Consider the following 12960-nt stretch of genomic DNA (forward strand, 5'->3'; position numbering starts at 1 on the left):
ACTGTTAGAACAATTCCACCAGCGACGAACTGAATAAATAATGTATGACGTTTTCTTTTATTTGCTCTCTTTTTTTTTTACTTAATTTTATGCCTCGCACGTTTCCATCTTCGTTTTATTGTCATCGTCACATTTCTTGTTATATGTTTTTCAATAAAGATTGTTAAAACAGAAAACAAAAAAACGCCCCACCATAACACGTGGTAAGAAGGTCGTCTCTGATTGGCCGGACCGAAACGTCCCCGATCCAACGCCCCACCATAACACGTGGTAAGAAGGTCGTCTCTGATTGGCCGGACCGAAACGTCCCCGATCCAAGATGGCGCAGTCCCGTGTGGAGCACGTCGTCGCAGACGCGGCAGCTTTTTTGAATAAAGTTCCTCTCCAGGTGACTTGGACTCGCATCGAAATGTGAAAAGAGATTCCGACCCGGTTTGCTCTTATTGTAGTACCGCGGAGAGACGCTGGGCCGCACGCGCGTCACAACAACATTTCATCTACGATTTGATCTCGTAGTTGTACTGTAATCTAGTATTGCGACGTAATGTTGTAGTTACAGTGTAATCAAGTAGTTGTGGTGTACTCTACAGTTAGTGGCGTAATCTAGTTGTGGTATAACGTAGTCGTCATTATTGGAGTTAATATTCATAAAAAATAGGCGACTGTTGCGGACTATGAATTTTATTTTCGAAGGGGGACTGGTCACAAAAAACTGCTTGCAATTCTCAATCAGTTGTGGTATTTTAGCAAGAAATAGGAAGTCGACGAACATGATTTGCTTTCGCGGGCCACATTAAAGATGTGGCGGGCTGCGTCTGGATCAGAACCCCAACTCGTTGTTGTTGGGGTTCTGCCCCGACTGCCGATGACGACCATGTTTGGTGACACGTTTCAGGACATCGCGAAGAACGTGTACACGCTGAAGGACGTCGTGGACGAGATCCGGGACAAAGCCACCAGGAGGAGTCTGGCCTTCCTTCCCTACCAGCTCGACCTCAGACAGCCTCGAGCGGAACACGTCCGATTGGGTAACGCCCGCCGGGGGTCGGGGGGGTCTCCATCCGCGACGGGGGTCCCGGTCGATGGACGTCAATTAACGGCGGCGCCGGTTCCCTCAGTGACGGAGTTCTCCAAGAAGACGGGAGATTATCCCGGCCTGTCGTCCACGGACATCAAGGTTGTGGCGCTGACGTTGCAGCTGGAAGAGGAACACGTGGGAACGCAACACTTGCGCAAGGAGCCCCGCCTCCAGGTGCCCGCCTGAACCCGCGCACGCTAACGTCCCCCTCTACATCTTCCTTGTGTGTGCGTGCGCGTTCGCAGGTTCACGTGAGCGGCACGCGGCGCCACCCGGAGACGCCCGTCAGCGTGGCAGGATTCCACTTCCCCTCCGAGGTCAGATGTCGTAGTGGGCTCGCTTCCGGTTCGTTCAACTCAACGGTGAAATACGGCGAGTTACAAGCGCGCGTGTGTGTGTCACCTGCAGAAGTCTAGCCACGCCGCCCACCCCGAGACACTCGCGGCAGACTCCTCGAACGTCTCGCGGGAATCGTGCGACTCGTCCGCCGACTCCTTCAACAGTTTCCAGTTCTGGAGAGAAGTTCTTCCGAGCATCGAGGCGGACCTGCGCACTTTGTTGGTGAGTCAACAAAAACGTGAGTCAGCGAATCAGGTCCAATTAATTAGGGTCATATATAAAGATTTCTCTGATATACTTGTATTGTTTTGCAATAAAGCAAAGGGAAAACGGCGACTTATTGTTATTTCTATTATTTCAGCTATGATGTCACAGGTTCGGCCATTTTATTTATCTGAAAGAGATGTGAGAATTCCACTCCACGCGGGCCAGAGAATTGCAATGCGTTGATGAATTGAAATTTTTACCCACCCCTCCAAACAAAAAGTCCCGTTGCCTTCCCTCTCTCGTCAACGTGTCTTCATGTGGTGTTGCACGTTTTGGGTTCTTTTTCTTTTTGTAAATTTCTCGGTGGTGGTGGTTTTTTATTTTATTTTATTTAATTTTTTATTTATTTTTATTTTTTTGAAATAGTTCTGAGACAAGATGGCAAAACATGAAATTGCTCCTGTGCATGTGACATGACAAATGCGCCTCTATGTTAGCAGCTAGCAAGCCGAGCTAAAATAGCGTCAGGCTTCAACGCTGCACAGCGAGTGCCGTGAGTCACACACGCGCATCCATATTGATCATTTCGCGCTCGCCGCCGGCTCATCTGCCTTCCACCGCACAGACCCACGACGTCTTTATCAAAAAGACGCTGTGGTGTCTCAGTCCAACCACTAGGGGTCCTATGGAGAGGAATGTCTCGCTGCGGTTTAAAGATGGCGTACGAGGAAGAAAAGAGACAATGAAGAAGGTAGCAATGTGATAGCGGCTGTGTGCAAACTGAAAAATACATCGAAATGGAACTACAAGCGTGTTTCCTTATAAAGGGCGATGTGCCCAAATCCAATGCGTTATTTCCTAGTATCGATAAAACGATTTAAAATCAATTTGTCGTCCGGGAGGCCACGCGGATCGATCCAGTTGGATCGTAGGAATACAAATCGATACATCGATGTAATAAACGAATCGATACACCCCTGCTATGTAAAATGTGGTAGTCGTGGAGTAGTCTAGTAGTTTTGATGAAATCGAGTACTTGCGACGTCTTCTAGTAGTTGTAACGTAATCTGATAGTTGCGACGGCATTGAGGTAGTTGTGTCGTCCAGTCATTGAACGGTTGTGTATTTTCCAGCAGCGTGCTAATTTTCTTGATTGAAAACACAAAAGAAAAAACGATTCAATTGGGGAATACTGACTGGCTCGGCATCAAGATACCTGCGCTGCACGGTTTCTGGGGACAGGAAGTAGCTGAGCCGTTTCCGTCGGCGCGTAGCCGCCATCTTGCACAGCTGCACCGTTCATTACAATGCACGTCGGCTTAGCCTTGAACGGGCTGTTGACTTGTCGTCGTCGTAGGGGGAAGATGGCGGCCAGGAAGAAGAGGCAGAGGAGAATGAAAATGAAGAGGAGGAGGAGGAGGAGGAGGAGGAGGAGGACGATGACGATGACGACGGTGGAGGAGGTTGGATCACACCCAGCAACATCGAGCAGATGAAGATGGACTCGTGTGATTGGACGACAGCCGGCCAGGTCAAAGTGGGATGTATGACCACGGACTTCGCCATGCAGGTGAGGGAGCGAGCGGCGTTACCACGGCAACCGCACACAACAAGCATGCCGGCCCCAATAGTCGGGACACGAGTCACCCGGCTCACTGTGTGACTCACCATTTGACTCATGACTCACAATGTGACTCGCCAAGTGACTCACCATTTGACTCAATGTGTGACAGTTTTTGTGATTCATCGGTGACTCACCTATGACTCTTAATGTGACTCGCTGGGTGATTCATCATGTGACTCTATTGACTCACCAAGTGACTCTTGACGTGATTTGTGTGTGGGCAGAACGTTCTGATCCAGATGGGCCTCCACGTTGTGTCGATGAACGGAATGTTGATCAAACAGGCTCGCAATTACATCCTCAGATGTCACGCCTGCTTCACGTGAGTACACGCACACACTTGCCGGACAGGAAGAAGTACTACGTCCGTATATGTAGTTGAAAGCGTCCGTGTTTGCGTGTGTACGTTAGGACCACGAGCAACATGAGCAAACAGTTCTGTCCGAAGTGTGGCAACCGAACGCTGAAGAAGGTCAGCGTCAGCGTCAACGAGGACGGACAAGTGCACATGCACTTCTCCAAAAACCCCAAAGTGCTCAACACACGCGGCCTCAGGGTGAAAACGCGCACACGCACGTTCGAGTATGTCTGTGTAGATTGTCAGTCATCCAGGTCGTCATGGTAATCCGCAAAGGTTGAATGAAGGCAACTGCTCCCTATTGGGGGGGGGGCAGGCCAGGCCAGGCCAGGCCAGGCTGGATTTGAACCCGCAACCGCAGAACTGCGAGGCGGATGTGTTAACCAGTCGCCAAGTCGAGAAAGGAATGTACCAGAAATGTAGAACCCTTTTGGGTTAATTGTGAACAGTCGTCGTCAAACAACAAGCGTCCAGTCGCCTTCATTCAAGCGTTGCGAGAGACACGTAAGAAACGCGCACAAGCGAAATCCCACACAGACACACAAAGACACACGCTTGAGTACATGCAGACACACGCACGCTAACGAGCGTTGTTGTCCCCCTCGCAGCATTCTTTGCCTTTGCCGCAGGGCGGCAAACACTGCCGGAACCCGCACCTTTGCGAGGACCAGCGTTTCCCTCAGCAGCGTCTGTCTCGCAAAGCTCGGCAGAAGACGGACGCCTCGGACCCGGACTACGCGGCGGGCGGCGCCTCGCCCTTCTGCCAGAATGACGTCTACAGCCGCGCCGCCGGCCTCAAGCTCCGAGACGCCGACAGCGGCGCCGGACGCCGCAGGGCCAACCCCAACGCCGCTCGCGTCAAGTACACCAAATGAACTCCAATCATTGTCCCAGTTTTGGGGGGAGGGTGACATCATTCAAAAGGGTTTTAGCACATCCAGGAAGTTCACCTTTCATCTTGAATTATTGTGACCATGACCACAAAGCAGCCAATGTGGAGTCAGCTCTCTGAGTTGTATTTGATTTCATTTTCATTAAAAAAAAATCTACTCAAATTTTCATTTGACATTTTATTTGCTGTTATTGAATTAGAATCACACATGAAAATGTCTTTTGTTGTTGTTTGTTGGCCACACCCACCTCAGAATGGACCAATGGCATTCTCCGTTGATTGAGTCGTTCCTTCGACGCGTGTTCGCTCAGCCTTCCGTTACCAAGACAACACTGTTCCTGTCTCCCGACAGGAAGCGTGGCGCTCTGGCCGGGCGGCGACCGGTGTCGGGGAGTAACGGCGACAATGTATGTCATTGTAATCCATTACGTGACTGGAAGAGAATGGCATTGTTACAGTTGCTTTTGGAAATTTCCATGATTCCAATTTAAGTTGGATTTGAAAAATCACCGCAAAAGCTCTCTTCCCCCCCCCCCCCCCCCCCCATCCCTCCATCATATCCTTCGAGCCCTTCACCTGTCAATCAAATGCCATCACTGGAGTAAACCACTGGCTAAATAACGTGCCACAGTGGTTAGGCTTAGTAACCAGTCAACTTTCTCATGTGTGTGTGTGTTATGTGGGGACTGATGCCCTCACAACAACTCTGTGCGAGGCGCTGACGTAGGACATGTATGAGGGACCCGTGACCCGAGTGAGGATAAGCGGTACAGAAAATGGATGGATGTATGAGGGCAGCAGAACAGTGGTGAGGTGTGACAAAGGAGTTGGGGTTAGAAGGTGGAGGTGGGACTGCGCCAGGGATCCGCCCTGGGCCCCTTCCTGTTTGCAGTGGTGATGGATAGGCTCACATGAGGTTAAGACTGGAATCCCTGTGGACCATGATGGTCGCAGATGACAGTGTGATCTGCAGGTGGAGGAACAGTTAGAAAGGTGGAGGCATGCACTGGAAAGGAGAGGAATGAAAATTAGTCAAAGACAATAGATGTGGATGAATGAGAGGGGTGGCGGGGGAAGAGTGAGGCTACAGGGAGAAGATATACCGAGGGTGGAGGACTTGAAATACTTGGGGTCAACAGTCCAGAGCAATGGTGAGTGTGGTCCTAGCAGGTTGGAACAGGTGGAGGAAGGTGTCAGGTGTGTTATGTGACAGAAGAGTCAGCTAGGATGAAGGGCAAAGTTTAGAAGACGGCGGTGAGGCCGGCCATGATGGACAGATTAAAGAAAGTGGCACTGAAGAGATGTTGAGCTTCTCTCAAGGAGCAGCTTGGAGAGGAGTAGAAATGAGCTCATTGGAGGGGTGGCCGAGATTCCGGAGGAGAGTCAGTTTATTCAAGAAGGGTGATGAGGATGGAGCTGCCAGGCAAGAAAGCGAGAGGAAGACCAAAGAGAAGGTTGATGATGGATGATGTGAGGGCAGTTGGTGTTAGAGAGGAGACATGGAAGAGGAGGACACGCTGTGGCCAACCCTAAAAGAAAAGAAGATCGACATCACTAGCGAAGATCTCCGCTGTCGATCTAACAAACGCGTGTGGTCTCTCTCACAAGACGGAGGCAACCAATCAGAGGAAGGGGACGGCCTTGGGCAAATCTGGACAAAGCCGACACAAAAGTGGCTCAAACCGAAGTAGCTGCCAGAGGGGCCTTTTCTGAACACTCGGATGACAAAATGTTTTGGAAAGTGAAATGGACAGTCAATGTTTTAGAGTCACTCTATTGAGGTCAAAATAGACAAAATATGGGACCTTTAATGTCATTTTACTTAAAAATCAAAATTACAAAAAAAAAACAAAAAAAAAAGGAAGTGAAAGTCTTCAGGATCCGTTGACGTGAGGATCTTGTTCCATGTCTTCTTCGCCTTCTTCCACCCGAGTGTCCATCTGGGATGCGTGGGCCGCTTCTTCTTCTTCCTCCTCCTCCTCGCCAGCGCCATCTGCAGGAGAAGAAGAAAAGTGACGCCGAGCGACGGGAGCGCGGCGACGGCGAGGGAACCGACCTGTGGCGAGCTCTCGTCCCGGGATGTGTCCGGCCTGCAGCATTCCTTTCAAGCGCTCCACCTCGGCCAGCGACGTCGCCTTAGCGATGGCGTTCTGACCACAAACAAACATTTTAGCGTGAAAACCCCCCTCAGTCTCGGTACGCCTCTGTACTGTCACAAAAACAATCAGAATACGAGTACGACCGGTATCATTTTTTACTCGCCGTCCACGACCCCCCCCAGCTGAGGATCTAGACCATAGGGTGTCAAACTCAAGGCCCCCACCCCCCCCCCCGGGCCAGATGCGGCCCGCCACATTTTATGTGGCCCGCGAAAGCAAATCATGCTCGTCAACTTCCGTGAGTTTTGCTCAAATCTGTCCTAATAATAATAATACTAATGTTGAAGATATTGCACAAACCCTTCTTCTACAGTAACTTAAACAATACTTGAACAAACTATTACCCTTGTCTTCTGATTTCAAAACTAGTTTGTTGTGTGATGGTAATAACATGATTTGGTGATGAAACATTTCACTGTTCTAACGGAAATCATAACTACGTTTGACATCCCCGATGTAGACGGTTCACCGATGGTGAAAATAGTTGTGGTTGAATTTGGAAAGGGCTTCGTTGCGGACGACTTGTCGCGCGTGTCATTTTTACCTTGATGGCTTGCACGTCGGCGTGCGACGGGCCCGTCCTCTTCTTCTCCAGCTGCGCTGCCATTCCGGGCGTGAACCTGCCGGGAAAAGCCACAGTTAGCCGACACGCACTCGTCGGCTTCTCCGCCCGCAGATCCGGCGTAGTATCTGTTCTCGAGTCAAATACGAGATACGCTCGACGTGCCCGCCGAGGACCGATCCTCTTACGTTTTGCTCTGCTTGGCGATATCCTTCGCCAGCTGAGCGCCGCGTTTGCCTTTGAACATTTTCTCCGCCTCCTGGCGTTCCTGCGACCATAAGCAGACGCGGTTAAAGCCACACACGTTATCGCTAACGTGACGGCGAGGACTTCCTGCCGGGACGCCGGACACTTATCTCGACGGGACAGTTGTAGACAAAATGGCCGCTCCCCGGCACCCACCTTGAGTTTCACCTTCTGGAAGTCCAGCACGCGGATCTGCGGGATTTTGTTGATGACGTAGAGCCTGTAGTGCTTCTTGTTGGTCACGGGATTCCTCAGCAAGCTGGACGGACGACAGGAACAAAAACGAGAGAATGCCCGACTGAGTGCGATTTTCCCACACATTAGAAAGAACGGATGCCCGTGAGCATTGTTATATCACCTGTGTGTTTGTTATTCGAAGGCAAGATCCTCCCGTGAGATAATGCTAACTTTAGCTAGCCAGTCAATAGGGTTTATCATTGAGGGATAGCATTAAGCTAGCGAGGGTTATAAACAAACTCTCTTGCATTTAAATGCACAGTGTGTGGAATTGTTTCTGTTGCGCGTTTAGTGTCATTAAACCGTTTCGAGCACTTCAGGGAGGCCAGAAGAACACCACAGGCTGCCTTCACAACGCAGGAACTTGCATACTAGGGTTGTCACGATCCAATCTTTTTCAATGCACTCGATTATCCTATCGACCATTCCGTCGAGTAATCGCCCCCATTTATTTACGGTCGTGAGAAGCCAACATCAAAATCACGATTACCGTAATTTCTCGTGTATAATGCGCACCCCCAAAGTTGACCTCAAAATTCTGGAAAAACCCTTCTCTCCATGTATAATGCATTTTTAAAATGCATGATTTTGCTTCTACCCATATGATCAAAACATGAAGTACTATCTGTATTTTGTTTGTATTTTTCAAATAATTACTCTGAAGTAAAAGCACTATTTGAACACACAATATTTTCTTTTTATTTAATTGCTCTTATTTTGAAATCCACAGCCCTACTTTGATTTAGTAAATGAGAAAACACACAGTTGTGCTCATATGTTTGATTACCCCGGCAGAATTTGTAAGATGGGTACAATTCTTTAAAGAAAACACGAAGGGCCAGTCTAAACACATTTTGTTTTGTTGTAATAGGATTCAAATTAAACTGTCAAGAATTTAAGAAAAGCATTATCATCAAACAAAACATAACCATAAAGAAATTAATAATGGTTGTTGTTCAGTCATATTTAAAAAAATACTAAATAAATAAATATTTCCCAAAATCTGCCAGGGTATGTAAACTTAGGAGCACAACTGTACATATGCAGTCATACATACCCCTGTCATATTGGAATGAAAGTGTAGGCTACACCTTTTTCATAGCCTCTAGGTGGCGCTGGCATATTAGAATGAAAGTGTCCACCTTTCTCATAACCTTTAGGTGGCATATTGACATGAACGTGTACCGCTTTTTCCTAACCTCTACAAGGGGGCATACGTTTTTAAAACGGGAGCGGGTTTGTTTTCTATTTTCCGCTATACCCATGTATAATGCGCACCATTGATTTTTGAAATTTTTGGGAGGAAAAAATGCACATTATACACAAGAAATTACGGTAATTGCCCGGCCCTAGTTCTTTTCCCCCAGAAAATAGGGCGAAAGTGTGTTTATTTTATGATTCCAATTCATTCGTCTTTTGTAATTTCAATGTTTCAATAACCTTTATCAGATTTGACGATTTAGTCACAGACTTTCCCAAATGTGTTCTGCTTCTTTCATAAATGTGTGAATGAAATTGCATTCAAATGTACAAAAGAGTGAGATTTAGCTTGCCTGCCCGGGAGCTCAAAAGCCCTAAAAAGCACCTACGTTCAAGTTCTCACCTGAGCAGCGTCAACGTCTTCACCGACGCCAGCGGCTCCAAGTCGCCCTGAAACCACGACAATTAACAACATTTGTCATTCGTCAACGTTCAGACACTCATTGAGAACTTTCCGCAACACTTGGCAACATTCCGAAAGATTCGTCAACATTCATAATGTTGCTCTCAAGCGGCTTCCTTGCATCTCCAAAAGCAAAAATTTAACAAAGGCAAGGCTCCAGTTAAGCCATCTCGCAAATTTGGATTTTCAGCCTCAAAATCAACGAGCAAAACTATGAATCACAGTTTGAACACCTAAGACCTATGGTATGTCTCCAAATGATTTACCGCGATTTACAGAGATATATTTGTGGATCTGAAAAAAATCGTGGAAATAATTGTGGATTTGAAAAACGTCAATCACGGAAATATTTGTGGATTTGAAAAACGTGTACATCGCGGATTTATTTGTGGATCTAAAAAAACGTAAATCGCGGATATATTTGTGAATTTGAAGAACGTAAATCACGAAAATATTTGTGGATTTGAAAAACGTGTAAATCGGGGATTTATCTGTGGAGCTAAAAAACGTAAGGGCTAAGGGGGTAGACGTGGGATTGGCCCGAAATAGCGAAGAATCACTCACTCCGAGCTGACGTATGACGTGATGAATATAGAGGGCCAGCACAACTCCCTGCAAATCCATTTGAAGCAAAACAGGCCTTCTCGCATTCACACGCTCCTCAACACATCCTGAGCTTTGGCTTCGTGTCAATCTGCTGTTGTGACTTACCAGCTCCTGGATGTTGTTGTTGGTCAGGATGAGTTCTCGGAGACTGGGAAGACTCTGCTCCAGGTTCTCTCCGATACGACTGCACCGCAACACAAAACCCAGGCAAAGGTCAATCCGACGGCACTTTTCCGTATATTTGAATCGGATTGCAAAGAGGACCGAAAGAATTGTTTTCACCAAAATAAAATAACACGTTGCTCACTGCCGCCCGCTCACCGATTTTCCGCAGCCGACACGTGAGCTCGTACACTCGGTTAACTTTGCTGACTCGGTGGCCGAATTGACTGGGACGTCACAATTTTACACACAGCCTACAGTCACCGTTTGATAATGACTTATTCGCGCACCGCAAATGTGCCAGTTTAATAACGAACGTCTTTATTCGGCAAATCATCAAATGTGCATGTGGCGACGAATTGTGGGGACTGCGCTAGCTTTACCGTCATTATGCTATCACTATCGTGACCTGAAGCCGCATAACACCAAAATAAATGATTGTCTGCTACAGTACACTCGTCACATCGGTCTGGCCGGAACCGCGTTATCGCCAAGATGAGCAAACTTTGAAGAGCAAAACATCTGGCGAATTAGTATGCGTCTATAGGAGGGAATACTGAAATATACCATAATGCCGATCAAAATATTAACGCCAAATAAATCGTAAGTTGATTAATCGATGGGGGGGGGGGAATCGAAAGAATAATCGAGTAAAAATATTCCATAGCTGCAGTGCGTGTGTGTGCGCGCGTGTGCCTCACCAAATCCTGTTGTTGTTCATCAGCAGCGTCTTGAGTCGTTTGAGGAGCGGGAAGCCGTCCAGTTTGCGGACTTCGTTATCCGAGAAGTCCACCGTGTCAAACTGGTCCAGAGTGGCCCCCAGATTTTCCAGAACTGGAATTTTATAACCTGGAAACATTTCAAAACAAAAACAAAAGAAGAAGAAGAAATAAATAACTACCCCGTTTTCTTCCCCCGAAAATAGAAAGGCCGGTATGAATTCAGCGTTCAGCAGTCATACTCGGCGTCTTGGTTTAGCATAAACGTCGTAAGCTATTTGGCAACCCATTCATGTTTACGTCGCAGCAGATCAAATCCTTTGTTCGTGTCGTCAGCCCGAGCTGCGAGGAATGCAAAGTGATCAGTGTCCTTACACCATCGTTCCTGTCCTCCTGTGTTGCGTGTTTTTGTTTGCACATAAAGGACAAAAGCCCTGTTTGGGTTTCAATTTCTCATTTCAAAACAAATAAATCAAGCAACACGACCTGATTGAAAAGATCAAAATGCTTGATTGAAACTTGATTTAAGCTATCAGAATGTGGATATCTTGAATTCAGACAAATTCAGGATGAAATTAACTCATTTCTATTTAAATGAAAGATACTTCCAAGCCGTGATGGACAGACGAGGAGCTAACATGCTAACGAGCTACCGTGCGTGCGTGCGGTTACCTCTCAGGTCGAGCTCTCGGTCTCTGACCGGGTTGGTGTATTGAGCAGCCTGCTCGATTAACTCCGCGGATAGCTTCACCATTTTCAGATGTCCAAAACCACCAGTTGTCGTGTTTAAACGAGTCACTCTTCCCGCGCTTTGGAGAAGAATGTGGAAAGAAGATGCCCTAGCCACCTAGCCGGTAGCCGCTACTATGAACAGGAAGTAAAAGGAAGAGCTTCCCGATCGGCCCGCCCTTGCCACCACCCCCGTAGATATGACGAGTCGAACCTAGGGGCATGCTAATCAAAGTGCTACGCAGCGGCCATTTTAGAAAGGTCGACGTTCCTAAAGAAGGCAATGTATGAACACGGAAATGAAGTGGTAACTTGCTCAATTCTCAACCGATTTTCCTGAGCGTGACTATTTTGTCAACGCCATCAATCCACAATATTTAGAAAAAGCAGAAGAAGAATTTTTTTTTCATGTGAAAGGGATTCGAATGTGTTAAAGTAACATATATTGTTTCATGATTTTCTTGGTCCAGTCTGCTGCGGTCTTTAACTCACTGGCGTCGATGTCCAACTTTAGCCGGCATTTCGAAAGAAAGCGTAAACACACGTGAGCTAACGTCAACTGTATGGAAGAGCAGCAAATGTAATGTTGTCTTGAATTGCACCTTCAACTGGCGTGATTAGGAAACCCCAGCGTGGACATTTCGGTCCCAAAATGCTGGCGGCGTCGCTTACGTTTCTTCAAAGAAACTAAGCTTCTTCAGTTTCAAATACAACCCCAATTCCAATGAAGTTAAACATAAATAAAAACAGAATACAATGATTTGCAAATCATGTTCAACCTATATTTAATTGAATACACTACAAAGACAAGATATTTGATGTTCAAACTGATCAACTTTATTCTTTTAGCAAATAATCATTAAGTTAGAATTTGATGGCTGCAACACGTTCCCAAAAAGCTGGGACAGGTGGCAAAAAAGACGGAGAAAGTTGAGGAATGCTCATCAAACACCTGTTTGGAACATCCCACAGATGAACAGGCGAATTGGGAACAGGTGGGTGCCGTGATTGCTTCCCTCAATTGCTCAGTCATTCACAAGCATAGAGGTTCATCTCTTCGTGAACAAGTGCGTGAGAAAATAGTCCAACAGTTTAAGGACATTGTTCCTCAACGTACAATTGCAAGCAATTTAGGGATTTCATCATCGAAAGGTTCAGAGAATCTGAAGAAATCCCTGCATGTAAGCGGCAAGGCCGAAAACCAACATTGAATGCCCGTGACCTTCGATCCCTCAGGCGGCACTGCATCAAAAACCGACATCAACGAGTAAAGGATATCACCGCGTGGGCTCAGGAACACTTCAGAAAACCAATGTCAGTAAATACAGTTCAGCGCTACATCCGTAAGTGCAACTTGAAACTCTACTATGCAAAGCCAA

The 12960-nt window shown here is 47.1% G+C and overlaps 2 protein-coding genes across 3 annotated transcripts; one reads left to right on the forward strand and one right to left on the reverse strand.

The window, feature by feature from the left end:
- The first annotated feature begins 244 nt into the window (after positions 1 to 244).
- Positions 245 to 4665, forward strand: nob1 (NIN1 (RPN12) binding protein 1 homolog). 2 transcript variants are annotated; one of them, XM_061757411.1, is made up of 9 exons: positions 245 to 388; positions 896 to 1028; positions 1119 to 1252; positions 1324 to 1395; positions 1487 to 1639; positions 2982 to 3194; positions 3473 to 3570; positions 3660 to 3830; positions 4215 to 4665. In XM_061757411.1, exons 1-9 carry the CDS (start codon positions 320 to 322, stop codon positions 4576 to 4578), a joined length of 1407 nt encoding a protein of 468 aa, XP_061613395.1. In that variant the 5' UTR covers positions 245 to 319; the 3' UTR covers positions 4579 to 4665. The 2 variants fall into 2 exon arrangements, with proteins under 2 accessions (XP_061613395.1, XP_061613396.1); XM_061757412.1 differs by having other exon boundaries at positions 3660 to 3804.
- Positions 4666 to 6274: 1609 nt separating this feature from the next.
- Positions 6275 to 11741, reverse strand: snrpa1 (small nuclear ribonucleoprotein polypeptide A'). The gene is made up of 9 exons (XM_061757413.1): positions 11525 to 11741; positions 10835 to 10982; positions 10077 to 10155; positions 9306 to 9352; positions 7622 to 7724; positions 7408 to 7487; positions 7202 to 7277; positions 6555 to 6648; positions 6275 to 6491 (listed from the first exon to the last, which is right to left on the reverse strand). Exons 1-9 carry the CDS (start codon positions 11604 to 11606, stop codon positions 6373 to 6375), a joined length of 828 nt encoding a protein of 275 aa, XP_061613397.1. The 5' UTR covers positions 11607 to 11741; the 3' UTR covers positions 6275 to 6372.
- Between the last annotated feature and the right edge of the window lie 1219 nt (positions 11742 to 12960).

Source organism: Phyllopteryx taeniolatus, chromosome 2 (genome assembly GCF_024500385.1).
Source record: "Phyllopteryx taeniolatus isolate TA_2022b chromosome 2, UOR_Ptae_1.2, whole genome shotgun sequence".
NCBI classification, from domain to species: Eukaryota; Metazoa; Chordata; class Actinopteri; order Syngnathiformes; family Syngnathidae; genus Phyllopteryx; species Phyllopteryx taeniolatus.

Coding starts and splice junctions, on each gene's coding strand:
- nob1 (XM_061757411.1), top strand. CDS start 320: ATGGCGCAGTCCCGTGTGGAGCACGTCGTCGCAGACGCGGCAGCTTTT. Junction 1,029..1,118: donor AGCGGAACACGTCCGATTGG/GTAACGCCCGCC, acceptor CGGTTCCCTCAG/TGACGGAGTTCTCCAAGAAG. Junction 1,396..1,486: donor GATTCCACTTCCCCTCCGAG/GTCAGATGTCGT, acceptor TGTCACCTGCAG/AAGTCTAGCCACGCCGCCCA.
- snrpa1 (XM_061757413.1), bottom strand. CDS start 11,606: ATGGTGAAGCTATCCGCGGAGTTAATCGAGCAGGCTGCTCAATACACC. Junction 7,725..9,305: donor AAGACGTTGACGCTGCTCAG/GTGAGAACTTGA, acceptor TCGTCCGTCCAG/CTTGCTGAGGAATCCCGTGA. Junction 7,278..7,407: donor ATCGCCAAGCAGAGCAAAAC/GTAAGAGGATCG, acceptor TTTTCCCGGCAG/GTTCACGCCCGGAATGGCAG.